The sequence below is a fragment of the Thalia democratica genome, chromosome 4 (assembly GCF_965202585.1).
Source record: "Thalia democratica chromosome 4, ktThaDemo2.hap1.1, whole genome shotgun sequence".
NCBI lineage: Eukaryota > Metazoa > Chordata > Thaliacea > Salpida > Salpidae > Thalia > Thalia democratica.
Window position 1 is genome coordinate 10,643,423 of NC_139168.1, and position 11,328 is coordinate 10,654,750.

General features: G+C 26.0%; 1 protein-coding gene across 1 annotated transcript; it reads right to left on the reverse strand.

The window, feature by feature from the left end:
* Positions 1-3,327: 3,327 nt before the first annotated feature.
* LOC145833005 (ADP-ribosylation factor GTPase-activating protein 3-like) lies at positions 3,328-6,854 on the reverse strand. The gene is made up of 5 exons (XM_082940208.1): positions 6,786-6,854; positions 5,920-6,038; positions 4,877-5,073; positions 3,718-3,921; positions 3,328-3,386 (listed from the first exon to the last, which is right to left on the reverse strand). The coding sequence occupies exons 1-5, from the start codon at positions 6,852-6,854 to the stop codon at positions 3,328-3,330; spliced, it is 648 nt and encodes a 215-aa protein (XP_082796334.1).
* Positions 6,855-11,328: the final 4,474 nt, after the last annotated feature.

Consider the following 11,328-nt stretch of genomic DNA (forward strand, 5'->3'; position numbering starts at 1 on the left):
TTGAACAATTTTATTAATTTTTTTTTCATGTTTAGTTTGAAAAGAATCAGATATAAGTAATGTACAGTCATTTCTTATCCCTTTTGCTGTGAATTGTTGGTTTCTAAACTTTGCCACTGCTGCTTGCCTTCCAAAACCAGCAAGGTGTCTTTCAGATTCCAAGTTGTTTGTTTGGAGTCCAACCAGTTCTTCATTACTTAATAGGTTGAGCTCAGTAGCACGTGGTGGATTTGACAAACAAAACTTTCCAAAACCATATTCTCTACCTGTTTGGCGATCAAAAACTTGAGCGGCATGGAGACACATCTTCTTAAGAATTTTACAACATATCTCAGAAGTTGGGTTTAACACTTTAATATGTGGATAATGTACAACATAGGCATCCAAAGTATTCATTATTCCATTGCTGAGATCTTCGTATAGTTTAGGAAATACTTTGAGAAGGTCTTGTTGAGAGCTAACCTCAACAAAGTGTAAAAATGGTAGTGTTACCTTGTGAGTAAAGTAAGAAAGTGCCTCAAGTTCAGTCATTAGAAATTCAGAGTCAAGCAGTAGTTTGACGACTTCCACATGCTGGTTGATTAGGTGAGTTTCATTTATAAGCATGCGAATAAACGGAAGGCTTTGCAAAATAGTGAGGCAGAATATCCAAGTTTGGTAAACCTTTGTTCGTGATAGATTGCAAGGCGATTAACTTGGTTTTCTCTGTTTAAAATATAGTCAAAGAGATCTGCTTGATTTGTACTGTGTGCTGACTTTTCATGACTGACCAAACTTAATATTGATAAAATTGCACACTCAGTTATACTTTTTTTTCCTTGCAAAAGGTTTAACTGATGGATTTAAAGCATGAAGCTTTTTTTGAAAATCTAACTTTGATTCTATTTCAGCCAATACTGTCAAGTTAGAACGATCAAAGGCCTCCACTGGATGGGATTTGCACAACAAATAAGTTGGTGGTGGAACAGTTGATTTAAAAACTTTAGAAACTTCCTCCCCAATGGTTAAGTTTTTGCTAAGAGAATCTGTCATGATCAAAGTTGTATTTTGCCAAAGCTGAACAGGTTTAATTGATTCTTGGGAAGAAACAGTTAAACCAGACAAAATTTGAATATTTTGTGTAATTATGACATCATAATATATCAAAAGCAGTTGAAATGTCATTAAAGGTATGCCTATAATTATTAGCTTTCATTTAAGATATAATATATAAGTCTAGGACATGTATGAGTGACTTTATTACTATTTAAGTCAAAAAATCAAAAATTATGTGATTTTTGGGGTCCAGATCGGTTTTTTGGGGTGCAATTTTGTTTTTTAGGAATTTTTTAATTTTTTTTTTTAATTCTTCTTAATTAGACCAAAACACATCCAAATCAAGACTCCTCATGTGTCTAGCAAACATCACCCAAGTACTCCCTACCCCTACCTGATTATGAAGCAAGGCAACCATGTTTCAACAATTTTATCTAAAATTTTTGCGATGTTTATGAAAAAATTAAACCAAAAGTCATATAAAGTAGACTAAAATGTTAAACTACTCTAAGTAATAAAAGTTTCTTGGGGGGTCAGACAAATATTTTAAGTTAAGGCTATTTACTTTATTTAAATATGTGACTGTTTCAAAAATAATAATTTTTATTTAATATAAATCTAAATTATTTTTCTGTAAGAGTAAACTAGAAGTTTATAATAAACTGCTTAACATTTTTTTCCAGAACTCAAATTTTACATTTAAATATGATTTAATTAAATATTTTATTAACTTTATGATTACAATAATCAGTTATAGTTAAGCTTATGTATGCAGATTAAAATAAAAAATCGAATTTCTTAGACTTTGGTGATTTAAGCTTCTTATCTTTTTTTTTCAAAATATTTAATTTATGACAAGTTTAAATTTGAAAAATCATGTGAGTACATAAACTCAAGTTTAATCCTTTGCAGCAGCTTAGCTTTGTTTTTATTTTATGTTTACAATAGCTTGTAGATGATACTTAAGCATGTCCTGTTTTGGGGAATTTTCGACTTAGCTTACTTACATATTGATTTTGCCGTAATTCTTAAAGAAATTTTGCTTTTTTGAGTTCATTTGCGGCAGTCAGCTAAGAGTTTGCGGCAGTGAAGTGGGAAAAATGGTCATTTTCTAAATTGGAGTTTTAGAAGAGATTTCGTTCTAAAATATAACAAAAATATTATAGATACTTAATTTTTTCCTTACAAAATTTCCAGGTGGTGCAGTTGCGGCAGTGCAACACCCCACGCGACGCCCCTGAATAGAACTAAAGGTTTTTTTTGTTTTAATATCAAAACGTTATTTTCTTTCAAACGATATCTTCAATTGTTAATAAAATAGATTCTATGGCATTTTTAAACATTTGATTGTTTTTCTTAGAGCTATCACTAAAACTTATAAAGTTTTCTTCTATATTTAACTATTTTTTACTTCTATTGTTTAAACATTGAGAATAAATAAGTATTTTTGTATGTCTGTGTACTTCAGTGGTAGCATTTTGGATAAATAAATAAATAATATAAAGAGATATATTTTTGAATTGCTTTGGTCTTTTGATTGTTCATTTTATATGCCGAAGTAAATTGTCTGTACTGTATTTTAAGTCTGAAAATTGTTTTGAATGTTGCCGTTTGTCACAAAATTAAACTTTGTATTTTGTTTTCTGGGCAGTTTTAATTTCAAAATTGCCATAACCTGCTTCGGATGTAGTAAGTTTAGGTTTCTCGTTTGGTACTTTCGAAATTTCTTAACTTCATAAATGTATTTTTTGATTAAAAAATAAATTTTTGTTTTTTCTTTTCTGGAAAGCGTTATTTTCTAACTCTTCAAGGTTTTGTGTTACATTTCCTTCTTAATTTTCACAGTAGGCAATTTTCTTCTCTTGAACTGTTTTTTTCTGATATTTCATAACACTTTTGCTTTTCAAAAGTTCTCTGAAGAGGGAGTTTTTCTTCTCCCATATTTTCTTAAGAGTTTTTTAACTTATAGTAATTTAGATTATATATGTGAATGTATTCTCTTATCTTTGCTTAACTTTTATAATAGTTATGAAATTTATTTAAAATTTCCTGCATCTTTTGTTGGAGCTTGAATGTTTTTTAACTGATATATCGCTAATTTAAGCTTAGGTTTACTATTAGTGTTTGATTTCCATTTAGCTAAATCTTTCAGAAAATAAAACACGCACGTGTTATGATTTATATTTTCTTGATCTTCTTGTGACAGTTTTATTGTTGTATTTACTTCAATTAAGTTAGTAGCTACTGTATTTTTTAACTAGTTTGTCTCAATAACTTTCAGTGAAATTTTTTCTATGCTTTCGTGTTCCACGAATCCAACGCAACATTTACACTGGGTCCTCCGGAAGCTGCTACAAAAATTTTTAAAATATATTGTTTATTTTGTTTAAATTAAATATTACTTCATTTGAATTTTTCATCACTCTTTTCCTCCCTAAATATATTATTTTATCCTGAATTATAATATAAATTTTGAAATTTTCATTAGGAAACTGATTGTAAGTTCAAAATGCGTTTTTTTTTTCAGATAATACGGTTATAAACTGAACTATTTAATGAGGACTAAAAAATTTTTATAAGTTTATGTGAACTGATCCACTTTTCGAATCAAAGTTAAAATTATTAAACAATGAACAATGGACATCTAAGTAAAAAAGAAACACTAAATAAATCAGTACCAACCAGTTTTGGGTGCTGGAATCTTGTTGTTGTTCCTGGACGCATTGATGATTCTGGTAAAACTCCTGCTAGCAGGTTTGTGACTAGGTTTAGGTATGCTGCCACTCAATTTCATACAGGCTGTCATTATCAAGTAGCTAGAAAAGTCTTCTTGCTTCTTAACTTGAGGTTCTATCATTGGTTCGTCTTGCAATGATAAATGGATCACTTAATGAATAAACAGTGACACATAAATAAAATACTAGTATAAACATATTTAAAATTACTAATTAGTGTAAGTTGATCACCAAAAGTTAATAAATATAACATTTAAGAAATATTAAATAAACATCAGTTTTGTTCCAAAAAAAAATTAAGGCCATAGGGGGTTTGCCATGTTTTTCTACAAAATCTTATTTTACAGTTTTTCAATAAGTTTGAAGTAGTTTTTTAAAGTTTAAATTATTTTTATTTATTTTTGAGATATGACCAGTCAAATTCCGGCCGCATAATAGGTTCCTTTTGGAAAGGGAAAATTGAAACATCGAAAAAAGACTATTTTATTTACAATGTATCTTCTCCTACATTTTTCAAGCAGTCTTCGTCTAGCTTTCACAGTCTAATCTTTATACAATTACAAAATAATGTTACTTTGGACTTAACTACGCTTTAAGAAAAACATATTTTTTTGAAAACAAAGAGACTTTTTTTAAATTTTTGCCATAGAGTTTTATTTTATAAATTATTAAAATACACACGTAACGTTTTTTTTATAGCATAAGAAATTTTCTTTTTTTAATTTGAAGAAGATTGTTTATCTAAAGTAGGATATAGATTTTTAGTGATTTTTAAAATTTCAGAGAAAATTGACCCTGAAAAATTGCAGTTCATACGTTTGTATCTTAAACCTTTTACAAAAAATAAAACGTTTGAAAAATTAAATTATATTATTGAATTCTTGATCGTAGTTTAGACTTTAAACTTTCATGTTAAAGCCAAGCTTATTTTTTATAAAAAAGTCTTGGAAAAGCTTTAATGAAGTACTTAGTATTTAAATTCAAAACAAAATATTAATTAAGCACCAGTATTTTCGTAGATTAGAATTAAGTTTACAAACAAATTTATTGCAAAAAATCTAAGAACTTGCTTACTCAAATACTAAAACTAATACTCACAATGGTACCGTACATCTTCATGGCATCTTCCGCTTTCCTCCCCACAAACGCCTTGTACCTGGCTGCCACATTACTGCTGTACTTCTGCTTGATGTCCTTGGTGGTGCAGCCGTTGCTCCTGAAGTACGAGGTGGCTTTCATGTTGCCGCCCACCTGCATCGACCTCAGCTGCTCCCATGTCCACTTCTGATCCAGTTGGACTGATCTGTTGATGATATAATATTATAGTTTTAGTGTATATTGTTGCATAATGCTATAAGACAAGTGTAGGTAAGATCAGCAATAAAGATTAATGTTAATTTGTGAACAAAAATATATTTCAGTCCGTTTCTGATGATTGATGAGTTTTTTTATTGATTTTTAGTCATATAACTGTTATTTTTAAACCTTTCAAAACTCGTTGCGTCATAACTTTCTGAATCTCGCAGGTAGCATTTCCGAAAAAATGAATGTAAATATCTCAAAAACGTAGAGAAGATAGATTTTTTTTGGCTGTTTTAATTTGTGCCTTCCATTTTTAGTATGTGCCTATTGTAGTCTGAATTTAACCGGCAATATCTAAATAACTAAATTATTAAAAAAAATATGTAAAATGCAACTTGTAACTTAATGAATACTCTACAAAATGAAACTAAATTGTAAAGAATATTTACCCCCTTCCTCTATAGCCTTGTTGTATTTCAAACTCATTTTAGCTATTTGAATATTTTTATGTTTACAGGAGTAATGTATTATAATGTTAATTTATATAGCTTATTGTATTGTAGTATGATTTTATATTTTTTATTAAGACTGAACTATCGTCTCTAAAATCATTTAAAACAAATATGCACAGAAATTTTTTGGTTAAGTGAAAATCAATAAATTTTTAATAAGACTATTAACTTTCTAATATAATGTGTAAACTGCTGTTAAATTCTACTTTTTTAGAACTACCAAATTATTTTTACTAAATGTAAGGTTAAATATTATATTTAAGTATAATGAGTAAAGTTTATTTTACATTTATATAATTCATTTTTAGATACCTAATAAAACTCAATAAAAATACCTGATAAAAGTGAGGTCGATACCAGGTGATCTGTGAACTCCTGAGCAGTCAATACAGAGAAATACTCCGTATGGTATTGATGCCCATGTAGGGTTCTTTGCACCACAGTCGAAACATACCTGTTATATAATTAACACACCATTTAGAGCTAAAATTTAGAATTTTACAGAAAAAACACATATTTTCCAAAACATTTGATAAGTAAAATTAACTATAGGTATATTAAAATATATAACTATTTTCAAAATACCAAAAAGTTAACTAATTTATATACTCTTTAGTTATAAGTTAAATTTATTTTAGCTTAATAGCACGTACTATGTTTTTAAAATGTTATACTAAAGTTTTTTATAGTTATTAATTTCACAAATTAATCTTTATTAAAACTTCTAAACCGTATTTTAAAACAAACAAATAACTATTTTTAAATTTATGTCTACATACTAAGCTTAAAAACATTTCTGCTGTAGGTTTAAATACACGGATAAGAACAACAATATTTTTTTAAATAAGTTTTAAATATAATATTGTATTTGTATTAATTTAGTACAGTAATATGTGTTTTATTTAAAACCATCTTACTAACTTAAAATAGTAATGTTAAAAACCATAGTTTTGACAATTAGTTTGAAAAAAATGTTCAATAAATTATATTAAAATAATTGATAATAATAATAATTATATAACTTCTTATTGAAAAATTGAAAAAGTCAATTTCTTCAAAATAAAAAACTAAGTGAAAAATAAATTAATTACTTATGCCTAATCTAATGAAATGTACATTTTAGAAGTACATAAAAATTTATATTTCTGCAATAAACACAATTTGTATATCTTCTTTGTTTAATTTAGACACAAAAACTGACCTTATTAGTTTCAACAGACTGAAGTTTCTTAAATATTAGTCTTATGTCGTCCAGTGGTGCAATAGTCATTTTTATTTAGTTTATCTTAGTATTTTATAAGTAAGTAAGTTTAATAAGAAAATTACATTTTGAGCATAGTTAGATTTAGTTTTTAAGGCATTTAAATAAATAAGTCTTTCAATAAAATTTAAATAAACCAAAGTTATAAAACAATATGCTTAAAAAAATTTAATATCTCTCTATAATATCCAAAAATTCACAATTTTGTGTTAATGAATTTAAAGCTTGCTGCATAAAAATTTTACACCTCATGACTTCAATAATTTTATATAGGATAATAATTATTCCACATCATTATATATTTATTAAACGAAAAGGGCAATATTTAGTTTAAAAACTAAGCTTAACTTAAAGTTACCTATGTATGTTACCTATATTTAGTTGAAACTGCTATCAAAATTAGTGAAAAATAGCCTTCAAACTAATTTCTTTTATTTTAAATTGTTGATATCAGTAAAACTAATAAATAATCTGAATATTAAGTTCTTTAAATAGTAATTTAGATAAAATATAAAACTTTATAATTATGAGGCAAATAGGTTTATTTTGACCTAAATTTTTATTTAAACTACAGTTTATAAGTGCCTTATGCAGTTCCTGAAAATAAATTTAAAAATTATAAAATAAAACCTAATACCATGTTTCTGTATACCTCAAACAAAGACACGCCCCTTAAACTCAAACTTAAGAAAAAACTTTAAATACTTTAATCAGGATACCTTTGGTATTCATAAAATAGTTTATTAACCATTAAGAAAAGACAGAACTAGCTGTTTCAGTGTTTATGTAAGCTGCCTCACAATCACTCAAGCATGAAGTTTTAAATTAACCTCAGTATCGAGAACTGTTTATTTCTGAACTTTTGAAAGCTGAGTTTACTTGATTTGCGTGAAGTTTTTTTCATTAAGACTTTTTTAATTTAACCCTCAGATTAATCAGGTATGAAAAAGTATTTTTTTGATTATGTCTTAAATGAGTAACAAAATATTATAAATGATACAAACTATTTAAATGTAAAACAGAGGTAAAAGAAAAGCTTAAATTAAGATTTCTTTAGTTGAGCTGAAACTGTTGTATGTTAAGTTATGTTTCAAACTGACTTTATTGTTGTTGATAAATTTATAAATCTATTTAAGACTAAAAAAATAAAAAGCAACGAATAATATTATAAAAATTTAAACCCAACTAAAAACCAGTTAAAAAAAAACTACACTTAATTATTTCAATAAAATTTATAAACTTAAAAGAAATTGATATACATTTTTAAGAATATAAATAACTTAGTTAACAGTGATAAAGTATTATACACAATAGGTTTTTATTATACACAATAGGTTTTTATTATTAGTCTTCACACTACATAAACTTATGAAGTAAAATTTCAAAGAATTCAGTTTTAGTCAAGAGAAAACGCATTAAGTAAATAACTATACTAAACAAATGTTTTTAAAGTCTCCAAACTATGTTAATAGAACTGTTTTAAAAAATAATAATTTATTTTATACTTATACTAAACTAAGAATATAAATACATATATATTGTATACATGGCCTTAAAATTATAAATTATATACAAAAAAATTTTAGGGTAATCAAGTTTTAAAAGGTTCATATAAGATTTTATTTACGTTAAACCTTCCTTATCAAACAAAAAAATATTATATCAAGATTTTTTTTTACAAAGTTATCAAATTATTTTGTTTTACAAATTTGTGCTAGCCATGGTCAAAAAACAAACTTCATTACAAAAAAGAGTTCTAAAAATTTTTCTACAATTTAAAACAGTCATCTGCAAAATAGAGAGTAAAAATGTATATAAACGATGAAGCACATCGACAAACAGGCTATTACAACTAAATTACGTTACAAGGGGACCTGGGCTGCTTCAATGGGGCTATAATTTCAGCAAAACATACATGGGTCATGTCTTACATAAAAACAGTTTAGATAAAAAAAATGGTGGACCATTTATAATAGTCATAATTTAGAGTATTAAAATAATTTACTTTTTTTTTTGCTACAGTGACCGTTAGTAAAATTGGGGTTTTTGAAATTTACAATCGGGTGAAATTCTGAAAGAAAAAACCAACGACCACTGAGAACACAGCATAGTAAGAATATTAAAAACAATAAAAACTAAAGGAATAATATTCTTAGTCTAAAACTTCCGTTAGAATAAATATTCTAAAAAATTTTTTTTTTCTAAGGGAACCCACTCAAAATTCAAATCTCAATCCAATATATTATTTTTTTAAATAAAGGCAAAAAACCATTCTCTATAATAAAAAATCTTTGTTAGTTTTAAAGATAAACAAAATAATTAGATCTTAAGTTTGGACATTATAAAGATTGCAAAAAATGCTAATCGAACTAAATTAAAGCTCGTTAATTAATGTATTAAAAAATTAAATCATCGTGATAAGAATCAAATTAAAATTGCTTTTAAAATAAACACTTGTTCTTGACTTTTATACACTTTTTTCTAACCTACCACATCAAAAGTATAATAAAAGTAATATTATACTCAATTCGATAAATAATCAGAATAAATACATAACTTTACAAATAAAAACTAACTTTAATAAGTTGGTTAACGTTAAATTTTTTGTAAAAAAGAATGAATTCTTATAATTACTTTTTTGAATATAAAAGAAAGAAAAAACTGTAAAATTTTATTTTGAGGACCTTAATTTTTAAGATAGTTATTCTTTATTGATCTAAACGTCAATACTCAATTAATTAATAATGATTATTAGTATTTTGTTTAAAGGATTACAATTTATTATTTAATATTAATACAACTTTTTTCAACAATAACATACACGTTTAGCTAAATTAAACAATGAAGCTGAAACATTTTATTGATTAACCAATAATTACAGGTTTTTCAAATTGTTTTTGAGAAATTTCTTACAGACTTTCAAAAGTACAAGTATTGAATGGATTTTCAGTATACAAATAATTGAGTCTTGTTGTTATGTAACGGCGGTTCCTCTAAAACTGCTTAGTCAGTGAAATAAATAAGTTTTTTTGTATAATACTAATTTTTAATTATTAAAGTTTATTTTTGATATATTTTTAATATGTTTCTTAATAAGTTTGGGTAAGGGTGGTTAGGGATAAGGATATAAATTAGAAAAAAAGATTTTTTTTGCTCAATCCGAAATTATTAGGAAAAACACAGTTACATTACAATCAGACCCCGAGTTATTTAAAGAAAAAACACCGTTATAAATACCATAACAAAATTAAAAAGATACTGTAAAGCTACTCTAAATATATTAAAAAAAAATAGAATAAAAATTTGATGATAACAAAAAAAAAACAACATCTTTATGATATATTTTTTGCGTCAACTCAAAATTTTATCACTTCACTTATAAAAGTTGTTTAAAATTTTAGATTTATCAAGTTTTTCAACTTTTTTTACCTATATTTTGTACAAACTTTCAAGTTTTTTTTAATTACAAATATTCATGTTTTTCACGGTATTTTATCAACCCTGTAATAGTTACATGACAATTCAAAATCGGACAACTCAAGTTCCGACAATTCAAATTCTTAAAGAAATGTCTAAAAGACTATATTTCAAAAAGTAATATAAATTTGAAAAAATAAAAAATGGGTATGTAGATCTTATTAATATATACAAGTCACTCTTATCTTTTTTGATATATCTAAAATATTTTTCAAGATAATTTAAAATTATTAAAAATGACTATAATTTTTACCTAATTAAATGCATATCTTAAAAACATATTTAATTTATTGCAAAAAGAAAAAAATGGCCTGTAGATATTAATATGATTCAAATATTCATTTTTATTTTAGACAAAAATATATTACTTTTTTATTTTTAGCCGTCTCAATTTTTTATTAAGAATTTGAATTGTCGTGCACCCCCCTGTAATTATTATAAAAAATAAACGCTATCAAGTTAAAAAGGTTTTAAATAACTTAATACAAAATAAATAGTCTGACTTGCACTAAGTTAATCTGATTGTAGTTGATTTTATGTAAAAGTTTGAACAATAAAACATAATTTAAAATCTTAATAAAATTAATACAAAACTAACTTAAATACCAAATTATTAACATTTGGAATCAATAAAATACTAATTTTTAAGCGATAAAATGTTTTTTTTAACTATTAATTTTAATAAAGATATATAAACTAGCCAGAGATTTGCAAAAAAAAAAAAAAAAACTATTACTTGTTAGTCAGTTTTTTTTTTAGATAACATATCGAGTTGGTCCGTATCACTTACACCACCATGAGGGCCATAAGGTTCGTTTAGCGATGTTAGCTTACTTTAAATTATTTACTTTTTACTTTATTCAACCATCAAATCTTATTCAGATGGAGATTGATGGAACCGTGGAATCTTTTCGGTTACCGCCTGCCCAACCGCGAGTGCCACCTCTGCCACAAGTAAGCACCTGGACCACGTGACAGACGATGACGTCACGAGAAGCCGGTCGGA

Bases quoted from the DNA above. Each gene is read 5' to 3' on its own strand.
- LOC145833005 (XM_082940208.1), bottom strand. From the start codon at position 6,854: ATGACTATTGCACCACTGGACGACATAAGACTAATATTTAAGAAACTT. The intron at 6,039-6,785 runs GTCAGTTTTTGT...ATTATATAACAG, and splicing joins AGTCTGTTGAAACTAATAAG to GTATGTTTCGACTGTGGTGC. The intron at 5,074-5,919 runs GTATTTTTATTG...TATCATCAACAG, and splicing joins ATCGACCTCACTTTTATCAG to ATCAGTCCAACTGGATCAGA.